Here is a 21,480-nt window from a genome sequence, read left to right on the forward strand (position 1 = left end):
GCAAATTTATGCGGAAACTGTGCAGGTAACCACGGCACAAATCCAGTGACTACTGGATAGGATTTTTTTGTTTGTTTGTTTTAATAGCAAAACTGCCATCAAACAAAATATAAATACTGAGGCAGAGAGACTGGAAATGTAAAATATCAATATTAACCAGAGCTTAGTTGCTGCTGATGTTGTTCTGCAAAAAATAAAAATGGAAATTACAAAGCTGCTAGTTTGCTTTCAGGAAAACTTTTATAGACTGCATGTAATGCGTGTATATTTCGAAAATGCATTGCCCCTCCTTTTTATTCCAGTTCTGTAGCCTTTGATACTATGTTATACCGATTTCCACACTGACATCTGGTGGTAGTTCTGTAATGCTATGTTGCTTGAAATGCTATAAATGAGTATTTTGCAGGTCTAAGCATTAGATTCTATTCCCTCCAGCCCTTCTAAAGTGATCTTATTGACATCTTAAAATTTTAAACTATTCTTATCAGATTTTTATGCAGCTTCCCACAAGGCAAAAAAGTAATGAATAAATGAGTAATTGCTTAATATTTTGCTCAGCCAGTATAATGCATTAAAAAAACATGTCTGTAGTGTGTGAAGAACACAATACTTAGTTAATTCCTCTCTTGAAGAACTCCTATGGAAACACAGTGGCATAGTTTTGTTGAGGTCCTATTTTACTGATGGAAAGTATTCATATAGATAGATAGATAGATAGATATCTGTGTGAAGTAAATGAGCTCAGAAGAAGTGCCACATCACGCATAGTCACTTTATGTGGCTTTATCCAGAGTCCAGAACTGGCTGTCATGGTGATAGTTTGACTCATCTTGGCTACAATCCCGATTAGGCCTGTACGTCAGTATAACAAACAGTAAGAGCTGTGACAAAGCCCTTCAAAATTTCCACTGAGTGGCTTGCTCTGTTCCTCCTCCTGGCATGTATCAGGTTGATTTTAAGTTCTGTTTAAAAAATATCTCAAACCAAGACAACCTGTAGAAGAGACTGGATCAGTTTTTTGTGCCATGGCTCAATGAACCCATTTAATATTCTTCCCCCCATCATAGCAATTACACCACATTATGTACCTTTTTGACATGTGCATATTATGGCTGTACCTGTAGAGTAAGCTGCTTATAAAAATAAAGTTATATTTCCTCACAGTGGATAAATTCTTTAGTGAGTTCTGGCTTAGATAATCTCCTATAGGCTCAGCAGACAGATTTTTTATTAGGTTTGTGAATTGTGTAACTGTTCCTTAATTTTATGTGTGTAAGATTGAAAAGATTTTTGCTCTTTTTTGGTGCTTTCCATTGCCAAAGTAATGGCAGCCATTGGTTAGTCCTAATGCTACAAAGGTTAATTTTTATTTTCTTTTCTGTGAAGTTTGAGAGAATGTAAATCAGCACATTAAGAAGGTTCAGTCGAATAATTCACTTGAGCACATACATAAGAATTTTTCACATTTAAGTATTTGCTCATTAATATGTATAATGGTAAACAGTTCAAGAATTTGACATCTAAATCAGGTAGTTTAATATGATACAAAATTTACTATAATCACTGATAAGTAAAGAGGGTCATTCAAGTCCCAAAAGGTTGTGAATTACACATTAGATTTAATCTTTTAGGCAAAATAACTTTTATGAATAGTGTTAACTAGTCTGATAAATTTCAAAGGATTTTGGAAAGGAAATCAAGGAATTTATTGATTTAATATATAATGCATAATTGCTGAGAATTGATATTTTATTTCTTTTAGCTTTGGGTTAACCTTGGTATGTTTGTCTGTGTATATTAACACAGATTTTAGAATCAATGGTGGTTATTTTGAACTTGTATTCATTTTTATTTATTCATTTATTTAAACTTGTTGCTTACTCTATTTTTATACATTTCTGCATATTTATTGGGCATCTTCTACTTCTCTTTCTTCCTGTTAAACAGGTATTATTGAGACTGCAGATTGCCTGGATCGTGAGACTACTTCACATTACTGGTTAACTGTTTATGCAACAGACCAAGGTGTTGTGCCTTTATCATCTTTCATTGAAATCTACGTAGAAGTTGGGGATGTTAATGATAATGCTCCTCAGACCACAGAGCCAGTTTATTACCCAGAGGTCATGGAAAATTCCCCTAAAGATGTATCTGTTATTCAGATTGAAGCATTTGATCCAGATTCTAGCTCAAGTGAAAAATTAACCTACAAGATTACAAGTGGAAATCCACAGGGATTCTTCTCAATAAACCCCAAAACTGGTAAGTACAATACAGTGTTTTATTTTATGTATTAGTAAATTAGTGTATTTGCATAATTACATAAATCAGATAAAATAAAGATCTTTGATTTAACATTGTAAACAAGCTTTCACAATAGTTAGAGTTAACCTGGTATCTTGGGCTGTGCCAATATTAGTAAGTTATACAAACATGTGAAAGAGGATTTGAGAGTGAAGCACTTGGTTCAAAGTACTTGACATCAACATCATGCATGTTTTGTGAAGGCCTAGTTCCGAGTAGCTCCACTCTAGACTGGTCAATGTCCATTTGCTTTTGTAGTGCAGTAAATATACAGTAAAAATACATATTTTAGCTTAGTTTCATCCACATTGGTTTTAGCAGTCTCAGTCTTCAAAACTTCGTGCAGAGGTTTTTTGTCAGTCTTTTTTTTTTTCTTTTTTTGTGGGGGGGAGGTAGTCGTAGTCTAAGCAAAATAAGGCATTTATTAGCATCAAACTCACTTGTCCCACAGTCAAAAGTGACTTACTTCTTAAGTAACTGTTGCTGGTGTAAGAAAAACAAAATCTGGAAGATAATTTTCAGAAGTGGTTGTTATGTAATGAAAAGAAAGAGTGGTTTAGTGGTTGTTTGGAAAGCTTCAGGAAAAACACACCGAGGTTTTAACAGGAAAATACAAATACAAGAACCAAATAACCTTTTAGTACCTGAATTGTGGATACTGAAATGTGTGTAGCGGAGAGATACAGGAAACAAATAAAATAATCAGTCTTAACTGAAGCTACACTGCAATTTTGAAAACATTGTAAGAGTTGCCTACAATCCCTTGCTTCTGAATGAGTGTAGAAAAAGTAATACATATACTGGATGGTTTTCCCACAGATCTTTTTTAACAGTAAGGAAGAGCTTTGTTTATTTGAATAATATTTTGCTGGTTTGGGCACAGCTTATCTTTTCATATGTTGTGTTTAGGTATTATTTCACAGAAAAAATTATGAGAGATGCTTCTGATTCACTCAGCCAGATTTTTTTTTTTGCAATTCAGAGATTTTTAGTTTAGAGGTGCTGTAAAGGTGTAGAGAGTTACTTTAATCTGTAACAAACCCAGCAAGTAAAAGGGAGCAATAGAAGCCATATTAATTTAACTCTTGCTCATTCATGGAGGGAACATAGGGCGATTCAAAGGAGCAAAAATGGAGTGAAAAGTGTGTTTTGAAGGCTGGATTGGCATTATGACCTTCATTCTGTTTCGTAGTTATGTCAGCTCAGGGTATGAAAGACTTATGTGCTCTATCAGCTGTAATTGCTGTGTCAGCACAGCTCTGAGGGCAAACACAGGTATGTTATTTGGGTTATTTCTGTCAATAACTTCTTTGTCAGCATGTGCTGCATCTGCTTGTGAAGGTACTGCCAAGAGAGACATATGAAATGGCTATAGCAACAGAAGATCTTTAGCATAGTTAAAGCCTGAATCTAAATATTAAATTGACAGAGTGTTGGTTTTATGAAAAAGACAGCCGAAGAAGTAAAACAATAAAAATTCAACCGCAGTCTAAACTGTTTGCTTTATTTTTTATTTGTTTTTCTCTGTCTCTGTTTTCTCTCATTTTACATGATGTAAAAGTAAAAAAAAAAAAAATCTTTTCTATCTACTTCCTCACCATGTCTGAGTTTGAAAAGATTTTGGAAAGATTTTTTGTCTGCTACTTTGATCTTTCTTGATGTCTCCATTGCTAATACTGATAAAAATAGGAATAAAATTGCCTTAGAGTTGCCTGGGAAGAACTAAGTGACTGCAGTATTCAAATTGCAAGTGAACATAAACACTACCTACATTCATTTATTCTTTACTGTATATAATTGGCCAGCTATTTTTGGTTGCTCTGTCCTTAATTTTCCTGTAGCTTGTTTTATCGTCCTCTTTTTTTCTGGTTCTTTCCTATCCCTTTCAACTTTCTGTATCATTATGCAGCATTTTCCAAAATGTGTTTTGAAAAAAGGCACTTGCGGCCTCCCTTGCTGAGTTTTGAGATAAAGAAACATCTTTATTCCTATTTAATGGATGGAAGAATTAGGACATTGGGCGATTGTGACTTGTCTTCAGACAGAGTTTGTAGTTTTCCATGTCAGTAGCTTACTGCCAATCTCATTTATGTTAGAAAGGGACCTTGAGGGAGCCCAACACACTAGAAGGTGACATGGAAAGGAACACTTAAGAGAAAAGTAATAAAGATTTTCTGTCAAGAGTTTCTTACCTGCCTTTATTGTAGCATGCATACCGTAGAAGCAAGCAGTCCTTCTCAGCTCAGTATTAAAACCAAAAAAGGACAACTGAAAATAATGAAGTAATTATATTTCAGGACACAAACACTGAGAAGAAAAGAATCTCCCTCTGATTTATATTCAGCTGTAGAATTTCCCCCCCCCCAATATAATTAAAGTCACAGGGGCAGGTATTCACCTATCATGCGCCATTCAAATTACCCTTCACTGACACCCTTCATTGGTGTCTGCTACAGCTACAGTTGTAATGCTAGATAGAGATATTAAACACAGGCAGGAGGGGAAGAGAAAAGATGGGCAGAGCAGAGAAGGGAATCCTCTTTGAGTGGCTTCTGTTGTGTTCCCAGAGTGCAGTCAAGTAAGTTCAATAGATATTAAATGGCTAACTCAAGTATGTTGTCTTCCCATTAAATAGGACCCGGGATTTTGTGCAGTCTAATAGGCTGTACTGTTTTTGCTGTACATGCTCAGTTTGCAACTGTCAGTCTGCAGTGGGCACTAACATAGTGGTCAAGATGAGTTTTGACTGAAGTTATCAGGTTTGTAACTTCCCAAGTCTCTCTTCTGTCTATTGGAAATAAAATACATTTAACCTGAATAGTTCTTATTTGGAGTGAAAGTGCTTTCACTAGGATTGACACGTTAAGGAGTTAAAAAAAACTTTAAAAGACACTAGTTATCACTCTAGTTATAACACAATGTATTTTATCTCCCTTGATTAATTAAAATAGGGCTCAGCTGAAGAGTACATTTGACTAGAATTGGAGAGATCAAATTCCTTCTTGTTTGCTTATGTGGGTATGTTACCATTGTTGGACCTTGTGAGGTTATCACACTGTGTAAGGTGTTTGTCAAAGGAAGAGAAACCTTCACACGGCCCCAGATTTCCCTTCCAACCCCAGAGGAGATAGGGCTGGAATATGAATCAAGCCTTTCACTGTATCCCATTGTAACATTGAACGTGGCAGTAAGATTTAAAAGCATGTGTTGCAGTGCATCCCCAAAGGCAAATTGCCACTGAAATGGCATCTGAGTCAAGTAAAAGCTAGCGTTAAAATATGTGGTGAATGTTAAAAATATGTTTTAGATGGCAATGTGTTATTGTCTCTTCTCCATCTCAAGGATCCATCATTTTCTTTCTCTTTATAAAATTTAAAGCAATGGTATTGTGGTCCATGGCTAGAACCTACTCATAGTAGTAATACATGTTATAAATAGCAACAACATACATGTAACGTGTGTCAAGTTAAACACTGCATTCTGTTCTCCTGAAGTACCTAATTCATTTCTAGAATTTTATGGGCTCCAAACTAAGATGTGTGTGTAAAATACTTTGTACAATAATACTGAATTTTTAGAAACTGACTGACGTGGACCTTTGTAGGATATAGTTCATCTTTCACAGAAAGAAGAGATTTCATAAGAAGAATTATTGACAGATCTCAAAAATTTTGATTCTCAAAAATACTACTTAAGCTGAAGTAGTATCTGTGTGCTTCTTACAGCAATCAGTTTCCAAGTATCACCTTCAGTAAATCTTCACTGACACTTTAAAACATCTTTTATATTTTAAATAGTTATAAAATAACTTAGTTCAAGAAACACTGCTAAGTTTTTCTTTGCATGCTGTTTCACTTCTTCGATCAGGATATATAACACAGTACATCACAGGACATTTTGTAATCTTTTCACATGTACTGGACCTTTCATTAAAGCAAATGAAATACCATTTACTTTAGCTGTGGAGTTTCGATGTAGTGCAAAGAAATGGCTGTACATATGAGCTGTTCAGGTAGAATCATATTTGCGGGAAAGAATTAGAACAAAGACTGATCTCACAACTTTCATGCTCAATCTAAACCCAACTGTAGACAAACATTTAAGTTATGGTAACTACTTTATATGTGTATAACTTCTTGCCAAATAGATTGTAATTAAATACAGAAGTAATTGACAAAACAGAAAAGTTTCAACTCACGTTAATATGTTTAGGTGGAAGGAGATGAACACAATTTGATAGCTATTCTGAACACGTCCTGGGACTGTCTGGTTAATCCCAGCACTTAACTCTAGAGCTATTGCGCTGAGGCTCAGAAAAGGATTGCAGATTTAGCAACACTCATGTAAAGCAAAGGTTTACACAACAGTAAACAAGTTCTGGGTTTTGTGATTTGGAGCTCACAGTGTACAGTGCTTTTTCTGGTACATATAATAGAAAGTAGTAGTATTTCTGTTTCTTGTGGGTGTGGTTTATTTGCTTGTGAGCTATTATGGTATTTGTCTTTTGTAATTACCTTGTAACATGATCAAAGACACTGAATCTTAATTATCAAAATACTCATATTTGCTAGTTTCCATATTTCATTGAATGCATTTGGATATGTTTTGTCTGAGAAAGCAATGAAATGAACAAAAAAAATGGATGCTTTAAGGAACAAGTAATGAGCTGTTTCACTTAAAAGTTAGTGACTCAACTCCAATCTAATTGTGGGACTGAAAAGTTTTACATATCACTGGTGTAAATTCCATGGTTGTCTTTACAAAATACAATTGAATATGGTAATGTTTAGATTAAAGTACTGAATATTTCTATTTTACATGTACACAGTCATACTAAGTGGAGAAATTTTTTTTTTTCCCCACCTTTTATTCTTTCATATTATATAATATTTTAATTTGCTTTTTTGCTTTTGAGGAGGAGTATTGGAAGCATGACAGTTGATAGCAGGATTGCAGTAATTCTTTGAGAAAGTGGAACAGGTACTTAGTATGGCATTTACTGGTAATAGCTGACAATACCATTGTATATAAGTGTACATTTTTGAGTTTATGAATTATAATTATATAATTTCCATTCTATTTGAATTAACCATTTAGGAATGGATCTGTTAGTGTCAATTCAAGAGGCAGTTATTTTATTCCTTTTACTAAAAGCTTTTAATCAAAACATGTAATCTCTTTCTGTCTGAGACAGGAGAGTGGGGCACGCATTAAATATGAGCTTTTTTGTTCACCCAGTAAGAACTGTGTGAGTAGTATGCAAACTAGCTCCCCAATTTAAAATGTATACTTACAATTCCCCAGAATGACATTGTCAACCAAATTCTTTTCCTATCATTGTTTTCTGTGTTTTGTACTTTTCTTCTATCTTTATTCTATAAATCATGGCAAAAACATCATGTGAAATTAAAGGAAAGGTATTCACCTTTAACTGACCAACAATAACAACTCAACAAGTCATATAAAGTCATAAAACATGGAAACAGAACATTCTTAATTGCTGCAGAACTAGAGCCATTAGGCTGAACTCTCTCTAAGCAAAAGGACAGCAATTCCCTGAGAGTCTGTATCAGTGTCCATATGGATGTAACAGTTTTGCCATGCCATGTTTTTTAAAGTATGGCTGCTACTTAAAGATACAGGCTTTGTATGATTAATATCTCAAAGATTGCTGAGTTAAGATGGTTGAAAGAAGCTTATACTGACTTGCAAATGGCCATGTGAGCATTAGAATGGAAAATCTGCACTTGCATAGTGCAGAGTTCCAGCTCTTCTTATTCTTACTGAGCAAGAAAATGGAATCCTAAACAGGTATTCATACAGGGCCAGGGAAGACCCTTGTACTCTTTTTGGATTGCCTTGCCCATATATTTGGGCTAGAAATAATTTCATCTTTTTGCCCAATTGGTATGCTCCTTTCCACTTCCCCAGGACTTCTGTTATATTTATTGTACCAACCAGATTTGGCTTGGCAAGGGAATCAGGGTTGGATAGTAAAAAACACTTGCTCGAGAAGTCATGCCTTATTTTAGAAATTTAAAACAATAATAGCAAGAGGAAGGGAGGTACTTGGTATTGCTCCATGTAACAATTTTGAGTCAGCTTTGCAGAAATGCTTATTGTATATGCTTTCTATGCTTTTAATGAAACTTGGAATGAAAATGATGTGTCCTTCTGAAAAGTAGGCTTGGGTTCACAACCTGGACAGGAGAACAGCAAAATTAACTTTAAGTTGTTAATTTTCCCATACTTAGGCTTTGCAGGTGTAAGCCAGAAATAATTGTATGATCTAATTGCTTGGGAGCGCTGTAAAGATGCATTAATTCATGTATGAAGCGCTTTGGTATTACTATGAGAATGCTATGGGCATTCCTTTGACAAAAGTAGTAATCCTATGGTATAGAAGTTAGTCCATTTAGATAAGGATGTTAGAATAGGACATTTCAGCAGACACTTTGAGTGATAGCCCATTTCAGTACATACTCTATCTTGTGCGTTTTACTCAGTAACCTTTAAAGCAGCATCTGTGTCTGTCTCTGTGTGCACGTGTATCTGTCTGATTTGGACACTGAAGTGAAATAGGAAATGGGCACAGCTGCAAACAACTTCCGTGGGTTTCCGATAACACTGGAGAATTACTTAGTAAGGAAGTGAAGGCCCAGTGACCGCACAGTAGTATTGGCTTCATTTTAACAAAGGAAATCTTTGTTGTTTAACTACTTGAGGGTTTTAATCCCAACTGACGTAATATTTTGGAACTTGAATAAAACCAGTATTACTACATTGCAAGCTTATGTGATTTAAAGTTAAATAAAGTTCCAAATGCTGAAATTGTTCTTGTAACTTCTGTAGCTGGCAAACAATGCCAAGCTCAATTATTGTTCACTCATGTCACACAGCTCAAAGCATATGTAGCAGCTTCCATGTGCCCAACTGTTTACCTCTCACATGCAGAGAAAGTGAAGTATTTGATTACACTGTCTCTAAAACAGATTTTTTTTTCTTTAGCTTTACTGAATATGTGACTAGAATTAACTCAAATGTTTTTTAAACTCCTGCAGCCACAGAGGGCTACATGACTACATGAAAGTTTATATATACATACGATTGGAGAGTTTAATTCTGCAAAAAGCTACTTTTATTTTTATTTTTAAATATTGTTTAAAGCACTTCAGTGCTACTAGAGTAGTGGTTTTCAACCTGGTCTTTTTTTCTTTGTAACTGGGAGAACAAGTTTGTATCTGTGAAATTTCTAGCAATATCTTCGTATCCACTCACTACAATATTTAGGGATTTAGCATTTGAAAAGACAGAAATTTTCCTATAATAGAGGCAGCTATTTTAAAAGTTACTTGCAAGCATTTATGTAGAGATCACTCTTAAATTTTAGGTGGTGGAGTTGGAGCTTTTTAAAATTTATTTTATTTGTTCTCTTAGATCTTTTTGGAAAAAGAGAAATGGTAGGAACTGGGAAAATAAATAAGAAGCACGGCCATCCTTTTCCTTCTCCTTTACTTGTCCTTAGAAATACATAAAAACTTCAGGTCATGCTCAGCATGATCTGTGTTGTAAACCATGAGTTTGACAGAAAGTGAGGTTTTCTTTCAATTTTACCATATTCTGATGCAGCACTCATGAAATCGTAGAAAACCTTGGGTTAAAAGAGACCTTAAAGCTCATCTGGTTCCACCCCCCCTGCCATGGGCAGGGATGCCACCTATTAGATCAGATTGCTCAGAGCCCCCATTCAATGTGACCTTAAACACTTCCAGGGATGTGGCATACACAGCTTCTGTGGGCAGCCTGTGCTAGTGCCTCACCACCCTCTGGCAGAATTTCTTCTTAACATCTAATCTAAATCTCTCCTCTTTTAGTTTAAAACCATTTCCCTTTGTCCTGTCACTACCTACCTGTGTAAAAAGTCGCTCTCCTCTTTTATAATCCCCCTTTAGCTACTGGAAGGCTCTGCTTCCCAGAACCTTCTCCTTCTTCATGCTGAGCAATCCAACTCTCTCAACCTGTCTTCCTATAAGGTGCTCCAGCTCTCTGATGGTTCTTGTGGCCTTCCTCTGGACCAGCTGTGACAGGTCCATGTCTTTCTTGTGCTGACGACCATCCCCAGAGCTGAACAAAGTACTCTAGATGGGGTCTCACAAAAGCAGAGTAGAGGGGCAGAATCAGAATCCCTTGACCTGCTGGCCATGCTGCTTTTGATGCAGTCCAGGATGTGGCCAGCCTTTTGGGCTGCAGGTGTACAGTGTTGGCTCATGTCCAGGTTTCATCCATAAGAACATGCAAGTCTTTCTCTGCAGGGCTGCTCCCAATGAGTTCATCTCAGCCTGGGTGTGCCCCAATCCAGGTGTAGCACCTTGCACTTGGACTTGCTGAACTTCATGAGGTTCTCGTGGGTCTACCTCTTAGGTTTGTCCAGGTTCCTGTGGATGGGACCCCATCCTTCTCTTGTGTCATCTACGCTGCTTAGCTTCATGTCATCTGCAAGCTTGCCAAGGATGGAGCCAGACCCCCTCTATATCATATGTTCTTTTGAGCTGGAGTATATGATGTGCAAAATTATAATTCTAGCCATGGAAGAGACAGTGATCAGATACTGTTATGAGCCAAGTACCACCTTCACACATTCTTTCAAGAATATCAGTCTTTGCTTGGTAGGCTTTCAGAATAGTGTAACTTAAAGGAGTTTGTGTATATAACAACACTGTAACATTAGTATTGATTAATTTCCTATTAAGAGAAGATTACTCAGAAATAATGCCCTGATTCACATCTAGCTTGGCATGATTTATTTTTTTTTTAGTCAATCAAAATAAAAGCTCAATCCCAGCAAAAATTTAGTTCTACGTGAAGTAATATTATTTTTCTATCTGAAAAATTCACAGTGGAGTCACAGTTCAAAGGCTAACTAGAAGTGAGCTATAAAATTGTTCCTCGATTTTGCTGAGAGCTGAGAAAAGACCTTTGACAGCACTTTACATGATCATCTCTGTTACGAGTGTTGCATGGAGTTCTTTATGTATATGGGTCAGTTACAAAAGCAGTTCACTTTAAATCAGTAGCTAGGCCTGCAGTCCATTCCAGACTTATTTTAGTACATTCTGTATTGTAAATGTAGGAAATAACATGCAATTAAACCCAAATCTCCAAATTTTTACTTAGAAACTAATATTTTAGGGTTTAGATGTATAGGGAGCTTGGGGGCCTCTAAAGAAAGCCTGTAATGGTGCTGGAAATATCCTTATATTCTTAGTGCCATTTGAACAACTTTCTCTGTTCTTAATTACTTCTCTCAACTGATAATGATTTAAAAAAAAAAAAATCTTTCGATTCCTCAGTGCTGACTACTATAAGCTGGAAAATGCATTTTCTTTCTTTTGTTCAGGGGGAAAAAAGCCCAAACAAACAGAAGCCAAGTTTGGAAAGGAGTGTGCTGTTTGTTTCTCTGTTCAAGCACTATAAATACAGTAAGATTATGTCAGATTTGAAAAGATCTTTCAAGATGATGTGTGATTTTGTGGTAATAATTCTGTACTTAAGTATCAAAGATGGTATATCTCAAAATGAGATTATAAAAATGGAGATCAGGTAGCTTAGAGTTAATTACTGAAGGCATTTGAGCTTTGAATTGATGTGGTTTTTGAAGGCAAGAGTATTTTCCCAAAGTAAGCAAAGAGAAAAATTTATAGTGTTCTGTTAATAGTAAGATCAAAGTTCATTTTAGAGGAAATTTATTGTCACTTCCTGGTTTCTTGTCAATAATCATGCTTGGGTTTTGTTTTATTTTTCATTCAAAATTATTTTAGCTATTTTTTATTATTTATTGAGTATCATTTTTTGTGATTTCATCTTATACTGCTTATGACATACACTTCCAGTTTTTATCTTTTGCATAAGATAAATGAACTACCAAAAGAATATGATTGACAATGAAACTAGACACATCCAAAATGTTTTCAAGCACTCAGAATGCAGGATCATAGATTTAGTTTTCTAATGTAGCTATTTGGGTGTTTGTGATTATTTATATAGTTATTTTCATTATTTCTCAAATAATTCTACTCGTAAAAAAATTACTGCAGAAGTTAATACTGCTGTCTTAGTAAATCCAGACTAAAAATAATGTACTCGGGGACTAATTAGAGTATATAAAACTACATGGTTTGCTTTTGTTGGATACAGTTTTCTATAATTATATGATCACTAAACACAGATTTTATACTTCGTTTGAAATCTAGGTGAAATTGAAGCTCTACAATGTTTGTTGAATTGGATGACTTAATATGTAAAGTATTTTTTCCTCCTTATGCTGTACATTAATAATCTTTGGTGGGTTGCTTGTTGGCTCCATTCTAAAGTCACAAAAATTACTAACGATCAGCAAATTCCAGGATGCTGTTGAAATAGTTTAGGAAAGTGACTCAGCTTCAGATATGCACCTTGCACTTTTATTGGGTAGTAGTAAGACTGAGTAGTTAAATTGCCTGGTTAAAGATAAACCTGGTGCCTGTTGGTATGAAATATTAGCCATAGGAATAAGTAACCTACTTTTTGATCCTATATACAAGGCTTACAATCTGTCTTGGTAACAAGAAACAAACTAATAAACACTGATATTACTGTACCTCAATAAATGTGCTACACAAATACGCCCTTATGGACAGGGTGTTATCCCTTGTTTGATGCAATCTTGACTTGGGTAGGACTGGGATCTCAATTATTGCTTGACTTTTCATGGAGTACCATTCAAAGGGCAAGACATATTCATCTGGAACAAATGTGCCAACAGAGTTTTTTGTGGATGAAATCTAAAGCATATGCACCAGCATCTGAAAGAGAAATTAGGAAGTGCCTAAGAAAAGATGATCTGAAGAGCAAATAGAGTGTGTAGTTCATAAATGTATTTTAGACCTTTCAGTCAGCTCGCTTTTGCTTGAACTGCTGCATATGGGAATTGAAGGGGTAAAGACACCAAACTGTGAAAGCGTGCACTAGTTGAGTGCAATCATGCTATACTAAAAAAAAGGGGACAATGATTTCAACACAGTGTGCTGCAGTAGGTCTCCATTTAAATTTTTCTAAAACTATCTAAAGGGTAGCGTTAACTCATTTTTGTAAATTACCCTCATCATTAAGTTTATATATGAAATGGAAAATGACTCCTTTAGCCCCAAATGTGGATTTAAACTACCCAGAAAAGTCTGTTAAGCCACAGACTATGAGCTGTGCCAGGCAGAATCAGTGTTTGTTCCAACTAAACAACTGTATAGCAAAAAAAAAAGTGAAATTCAAGAGGCCAGAGAGAACAAGCAAGCAACAGCATAACCAATGGAGAGAGTATATGGATAGGAGAGTTGAAAGAGGAACCTGGGTGCTCAATTTCTCTTGAAAAATAGTACAATTTTTGCAGTCTTAAATGAAAGAACAATAATGATTGCTTTTAAGTGTTGTACTTGAGCAGAAGAGGTATTGGAGCCATTTAATGTGCTTGTAAATTATATTGCTAGTTCTTTTTGGGACTTTATATTTACAATCATATTTCAGCACTTGAAAATTACTGGTGACAATTCTGTTGCTGGTTTTATTGAGAGTTGCTGGTTTTATTGAGAGTTACTAAGGTGCTTAGAACCAGGAAGAGTTAGGAATGAAAAGCAAGTGAAATTGCTAAGGAACTATCTTTAGGACCATGTAAACCAAGCTGTTCAGTTCCTTTACAATATGCTTGCTCCAGTATGATAGCTTGTTAGGACTATTTTTTTCTTTTTTAACTCAGCAGCCTGCCTTCATGGTGATATATTACAGTGGCATGCTGTCTAGCTTACAGTCATCATCTGTACATGGCTAGTAAGACATGGAGTTTATTTTTTGCCAACTGCAAAGCTGCAATCTGTTCTTTAATCCGTCTGCTATTAATTTTCATTGACCTGTTTTTATTAACCTGTTTATTTATTTTGGTTGAGTAGCCTTGTTTTGGCTTACATAGAAGACATGATTTGAGTACAGCCTTGCCAAAAAGCTTATCTGAACACCTTTAGAAAAGAAATGTGGGTCTTTTCTCATGGTCATTGATTGTAAGGTAAGTTAGGTGTAAAACATTGTCAACTTGAAACCAGTTGAAAGAAGAATGAAAACAAAATTGTTGTCTTTCAGTGGCAGTGATGAAACAGTCATGGATTATTATGTTACCAGCCACTCTGTTCATATTTCAGGAAGTATTGAGATATTGGAAGCAGTTTAAAAAATGTCATGAGAACTTTCAGACAGTGAAACTTGACACTCACTGTATTATGAGAGATGTCTAAGACATGACTTGATCACACCTAGTACTTTCATGAGGAGGAAACTGCTGATTCCAATGGACTTCTTAGCCTGTCACACAAAAGAAAGATATATTCCTCTGTCTAGAAGCAAAACTGTCTTGAATTGGATATAATACACTATTTCTTAAATGAGAATGAAGGAAATCATGCCTTGAGGTGAGACACCATGTTCATCACTTGGAGACATAATTGGTCTTCAACTTACAGAATGTGTGCTATAATTTGCTCAGTACTTTTGGATTGTGTTATGCATTAGTTAAACTAGATTTTCATTACAGCCACATCTGAATTTAAAATCCATACTTCCTTCAACTTTTAGACTGGTTTATATATTAAGACCTTGTAAACAGATCTTGATATATAACAATATGTTAAAAAAAAACCTTAAAAATTCATTAGTAATTTTTCAGTTTTGAGGTTGAAGTGGGGGAACAAGAGCTTAAATAATAATTGACTGAGTTGCAGTAATCATGACTGATGAGAGCTTAAATGGTAATTGACTGATGCAGTCCAGAGAAACCATTTCTGCTGACTGGTTATGGTTTGCATTTGACACAGAGGACGAAAACCTCATTGACCAAATATGGCCTCCCTTATATTTAGTTTATGTCTTATGTCTGTTGAAGTTACTGATAAAAAGTGTTGTAGTTGCTCTGAGTCAGTTTTGCTTCAAAATTGAATGGTTTGTCACAGTGACAGGTTTCTCACACATGCTGTCATTTCATTCAGCAATAAACATTCTCCCCATTTCATAACAAGGATTTCAAAACTGATTGTTTTACAGACTTCTTCAGAGCTTAAGTGAAATCATCTTTTACTTGCCACTCCTGTGGGGATGTGCTGTATGCAAAAGTGTGGCCATGCATTTATTTGTCTAGAGGGAGGGGCACAGCAAGGAGATCTCCAAAGTGTCACAGAAAGGAGAAGGAGCTCAATCTAAAAAACTTGAGAACTTTTGTTTTCAGTAGAAAGAGCAGAGTGGTGGCTGTTTTTGCAGAGCTGACTTATATTAGGTCCAAAGATTCTCCCCAACCCTCTTAACAGGGAGTCCTAAAAGCCACACTGCATAGGAATACTCAACGTTATTATCATGGCCATAGTTCAGAAAAGCTGTTCAACAATGGATGAAATCTGCTGGTGCAGCATTAAACATTTTATAATATAAAAAAACTGGGGAAAAGGGAAAGCCGTAGTGATTACCATAACCAAACTTTTTACAGTCTTAAGCTGAAGTGAAACACTTCACTGAAGCTAAATTTGCACTTAGGAAAGTGTCTAGCAGTAAAGAGTTAAATAAAAAGAATGTCATGCATGTGTATGTGATTCTAAATCCAGAAGTGTTACATTTCCTTTGTTGGCATTAGTTTCTGCTGAACATACAGGATATATATGGTGAAGACTAAGCCCTTCTGTTAGTGGTCTGAAGTGTTTTAACAGAAGTGTGGCATGCTTGGTTGAAAAGAGTGGAGGTTTTAACAGATCAAAGCATATATATTTTGTTCTTACTGGATATTTTTCTGCTTACCTATTTGAGTTGTATTAACCAACTTCATTAATAGGAATTTTATCTGGAATTAGACTTTCTTTAACAAACTTCTGTAGAGTAGTGGTATATGATAGAATTTTGTCTTGACTGCTTGCAGCAAAAGCTTTTGAGTTGTTTTTTGTTTGTTTTCTTTTTTCTCCAGTGTTAATTGTCATTTACTAGTGGTGGCTCCAGTCTTAATGGCTCTTCATGAGGAAAAGGTGAATAGAAAACTGTTGAAAGGTGCAGTCTTTCTGCTCTTGCATGTAATTAATGCTGCTGTGAGAGATGGACTCTTGTCAGAGGATGTAGACTATTCAGAGAAATGAATATTCAGATAATATTCAGAGAAATGCAAGCATCATGAGATATTTCTGCTAGGATTACTGTATTTTTCCTATGCTTTTTGAGATTTTCCCCATCCTCAACCCAACCATTCAACAGCCAACTCCTTTAGTGGCTATGCTAAAATCTACCCTTTTTCCTTGCGACTCTGGTGAGTCTTGAGATTAAATGCTTCAGAGGAGGGCTAGTGCTGGCTTTCTCCAGAGGTACTCAATAGAAAGGGGTATTTAGGAGAACTTTTGTTTCTTGAAGACACTACAAGGCCCTTTGCTGGAGGGAAGCAGATGAGGCATCAGCTCTGCCACTTGTTCACGTCCAATTAATAGTCCTGTGCTGTTTCCAATGGAGCATGTGAAAAGAAAATGTGTGGCTTGACCAGACTTAGCTGGGATATTAAAGCTTTGTTTAGAATATGTGACAGTAAATATTTTCAATTGTCATTGTTCACAGCTCTGTAATCTCCATGCAAAGATATTATCTCAAGAAGGTTAATAGAGAATTGTCACGTCCTTTTTTTTCTCTCTCTTCCCCCTCTTCCTAAATTCACAGTAATAATGCGACTTTTTTCCTTGCTATTTGTTTTTGGTTTGGGTTTTTTGTTTGTTTTAATTTTCATCCCTCCATTCTTTGTAACTTACCAAATGATGTATCCTAACAATAGTATACATATCTTCTATGGGCTGTAAAAGCATAAAATTATAAAGCAGGATAAGATGATACATCATTGTCTAGAATACTAGATATGTAATGGATTTGATACGATGGAAAACCAAATTGCTGGAAAAACAAGGGAAGATTTGACCATAATTGAAACAACTGTTATTTGCACTATCTGTGCTTTTAGAGAATAGTTGCTTGAACATTTGACAGCTTTTAATATTGCCTTATATAGGTTTTGTTCATAGTACGGGCTGTCTATTTTGTTGGTATGTGTAGACCACAGCTGTATTTTGACAGATGCATTGAGTAGGTATGCACCTGTGGTACACAATTCTGTTTCTGTTGGCCTTTCTCTTTTAAGTGAAATTGAAATCTTTATTCCTTTTCTTACGTGCTCTGCTTTTTATCAGCTGTGAGACAAAATTGAAGGCTTTTTTTATTGGAGCAGACCAACCTTGAAAACTTTATAAGTTTATATAAAACTTTTAATTTTGCTTATGTGAGGTCTTATTAATAAAAAGTTTACACTACAGTTGGAAAAAGGAATATGAAGTATACTACCTGTGTCTTGATCTCTATTTTATCCTTAAATAGGTGATTGCTTCCCTGTTTTTCAGTTTCACAATTAAGGATCAAGATGGCAATGCTTTCCTGTCACTGTAAAAAACTGGGATACTTGGATAAAATGTTTCATGACGTTACAGTGTTCTCTGTAGTTAACCTATGCTGGATTCCTGCTTCAGAGAGTATGGGATGCTAGTGGCTTAAGCCAGGCAAATACAAATCTTGGTGTTTGGTTCATGGAAAGCCAAGTTGAATCTAGCAGGATTTACTAGCATAGGTTCAGTGCCATGTGAACAAAGCAGTGGTGTTTGTAGGGCCAAGTTGTACCTGCAAACAGATTAATGGCTTTCATGTAGCAAAGAAACTGAGTTATCTCTTGCATCTGCATCCATGACACACCATAGCAGGCCATTCCACTCTAATTGAGAGTTGACCAAGTTGACTTTTCGTTAAACTCAATAGTTAAAATTTTGAACTCGCTGTTATGGAGAATTAAGTCAAATAAGATTCTTTTCTATTTAATTTTCACTGTCTTTTTGTCACCTCTGACTGTTTGACTTTCGTCATTTAAAGCAAAACCCATCACACCTTTCTAATCTTGCATCGAGGGCATATCACAGTCTTGTGACAAAATGTAACATCATGAATCAAAAACTTGTGATCATTCTCTGCTATTGTCAACAGCAACTGTTTGACTTCTTGTCATTGCCAAATCAAGCCAACATAGACAGATTGCTCTGGTTTCCACCACTACTGCATCTCTTCAAGTCATCCTTTTTTTGTCATTATCACTAAAAATACAAATAGATGTTTCTCCTGAAGAGATTGGAAATTATTCAGCAAATGTCTGTAAGCACCCTTTGAAAAAGGTGTATGAACACCCTCTGAAAACAAGACTGAAGAGAATTACATACATTACTTCTGTCAGAAACATAACATGCACAGATGTGCTGGAACACTGAAATGTGTTTGTTGTCAGGGTTACAACAGCTTAGTTTACAGATTGCAAAGAATATTTTCATGGCTTTTAAGGATCAGAAACCCCTCATCCCTTCCCTTAATGAAAGCATAAATTCTGTAAAAATAGAAGAGACCACCTAAGAAGAAATTGAGATTGAGGATATCAGTAACTGTTGATTGAACCTAACCTTCATTCAGATTATTTTCTTGAAGGATTTGATTAATTATTCTCTTATATTTACAGGGCTAATTACAACCACATCCAGAAAACTAGATCGAGAGCAGCAGGGAGAACACATACTGGAGGTAAATAATTTCTTTAGTTCTCTGAAAAACAGTGACTATAAGTTCATTGGTCTTTTACAGAGAGTTAAGTTTACGAGGCTTGATTACTATATGAAGAATTTAAAGAACTGGATTTTAGAAGTAGCTTCCTTCTATGTTCATTATTTTACAATGCAGAGAACTACCATATAACTACTTATAAAAACAGTGTCTTGGGGCTTTCTCATAAGAAAAGAGTAAAGGTACAAATTGAATGCAGTTTTTTGGTTTTATATCTGTAAACCAGGATTTTCTTTCAAACAGTACAAAGGCACAGTTGTTAAAATGAGTGTGATTCCTTTTTAAATTTTCCTGTGTAATTATTGGAATAGCTATTTCAGCCTAACTTTTGCTGAATATAGGCTTCTGGAAAAGAAGTGCAGAATGTTTTTTCTAACTGAGAATACAAACTGACTGTATGTGAGTAGCCCTGTTTTCTATGTAACATATTTACCAATCGCATGAGTTGCAAAACATGCAAAACATAAAGTCAGAGTCCAGGAGCACGACATTTGTGACATAATGCTTTTATTTAGCTACATTTAATTGATTGCCTGGAATTTATGAAATAGCTTTCTCATTCTCTGTCAAACAACATGAAAAGAAGGCAGCTTTAAGTCATCCAGTTTCACAATGTTGTCAAGCAGTGTAACAGCATGGTACTTCACTTGTAATGAAGACTTAATGTTCACAGTGATCCTTATGTACTAAGATTTTTCTGGAACCTTTATCATGCTTTTCCTCCTGGATAATAGAAAAAAGGAGTTGGCTGCAATTGGAGTTGGCAAAACTAACATTAAAGCCAGAGAAGCAAGTCTAGACTTATTCAAAACTTGTGAAATCCGTAGAAAGCTGTTCAATTAGGAATGCAATGACTGCATAGACTTGGAGATGAATGTATTCTCTGATAGCACAAACTATCCTTTTGTCCAATTGCAGTATACATGCAGTCTTCCTGGACCATTTCTATCCCTTTAATGCATTGCAAGCTGGATTAATACAGCTGTTGGACCAATTTTTTATTATTATTTTTGTTTCTATATCAGCTTTGAAAAGAACTCTTTGCAGCTAAGTAGCAATAAGGCAGAATATCCTCTGCAGTGAGTTTGTAGTGGTAATAGTAACAAAGTTAATTAAGTGGCAAATCTGATTTAGTACTAGTAAATTGTAAAGTCATTATATTATTCTCTTTTCAAATTGTCTCATTAAATCTGGTTGTGCCAGTTTCCCAAAGCCCTTCATGTCAGTTTTATCTTATTTCTTGACAACTGCTATGTATATGGGTCGTAAAATTGGTATATCGTGACTTTTACCTCTACACATATTATACTGACTTTTCTATTAGATTTATACAGTAAATAAAATGAGCTGTGGATTATTTCTGACCCTGAAGCCACCTGGCACAGTATGGCTTTGATTGCTTACATCTTATCCCTGGAACATGTTGGCCATGTTCAAGTTGCCTGTTGAGAATGGTGTCTGAATTGTGTGAATTCTCAGGCTGCAGCCAGGCAGTGTATGTTTGTGCTACTTGTTCTGGGCCAAAACTGGTGCCAGAGATCACACTCACAGTGTAATGTTATGGGCAGTTGTCTGCTAGCAGTCATGCTAATTTAACCTTAAGTTTATAATCTTAAGGGAACATGTACAGAACTCAGAAAGTTAAAGATTGCGGTGTCAGGTAATGGTACATAGATCCTCCTGGTTTCATCATTCCCTATAAAATAACAGTTTAAGCTGGTTGCTCTTTAGTTTGGAATATGGGTTATTGCCTGTTGGTATAATTTATAATCCTTCATTCTTTCTGCATTTTGAATTCCAACTGGTTGTTAAGTTTTAACTAAAAGTATGTGAAATATCTGATGGAAGAAGTCTTGAGTACAGAGCAATACTGACAGATAGCATGGCCCAAAGTAGCAGTTTTCCCATGTGTTAGTTTTATGTTTACAACTTTGAAAATAGGTTGAAAAGAAGCCTAGAAATGCGCAGAATGGTGGGCAGTATTATGAGCCAAGTGCTGAGCCTCTGGCTAATTAATTGAGCATTGAAATATTGACCATATGGGTTGGTGGGTTTATTCCTTGCTTGCTATTGAATTTGACCCTTGATTGCAGTTCTGCTTACATAATAGTAACTAATATGCCCCATTTTTTTTATTCCAAATTTGTAACTATTTTCTGAGTGCCAATTGGCACTTTTTTATGCAGTTATTTTAGACTACCTTCAAGTTGTTTTCTCATGTCTTAGTGTTCTCTTTGTTAATGTCAGTAATACCTTCAAAACTGATGTTGCCTTCAATTCAAAGAGATTTTTCTCAATTTTCATTTGTCTTCTGCTTGACTCAGGGCAATGCTAATTTTATGTTAACGGACATGTTATTACATACCGCTTTTGATTTCCTCATTTGGAATGTGCTTTGTTTTTTTGGTTGAGCTTGGTTGGGTTTTTTTGTGAACTGAAAGGTAT

The 21,480-nt window shown here is 35.6% G+C and overlaps 1 protein-coding gene across 9 annotated transcripts in view; it reads left to right on the forward strand.

Moving 5' to 3' along the window:
- FAT1 (FAT atypical cadherin 1) overlaps positions 1-21,480 on the forward strand; it is a 107,645-nt gene that overhangs the window by 35,574 nt on the left and 50,591 nt on the right. For all 9 annotated transcript variants that reach the window (XR_003533171.1, XM_027676540.1, XM_027676541.1 and 6 more), the window contains exons 3-4: positions 1,948-2,262; positions 18,935-18,996. Coding sequence is in view for 8 of the 9 variants with exons in the window: in XM_027676540.1 (XP_027532341.1) it covers positions 1,948-2,262; positions 18,935-18,996 (377 nt within the window). In the remaining variant the exon portion in view is untranslated. The remainder of the gene's footprint in view (positions 1-1,947; positions 2,263-18,934; positions 18,997-21,480) is intronic.

Source organism: Neopelma chrysocephalum, unplaced genomic scaffold, assembly GCF_003984885.1.
Source record: "Neopelma chrysocephalum unplaced genomic scaffold, ASM398488v2 Primary Assembly neopelma1_42, whole genome shotgun sequence".
In the NCBI taxonomy this organism is placed as follows: domain Eukaryota; kingdom Metazoa; phylum Chordata; class Aves; order Passeriformes; family Pipridae; genus Neopelma; species Neopelma chrysocephalum.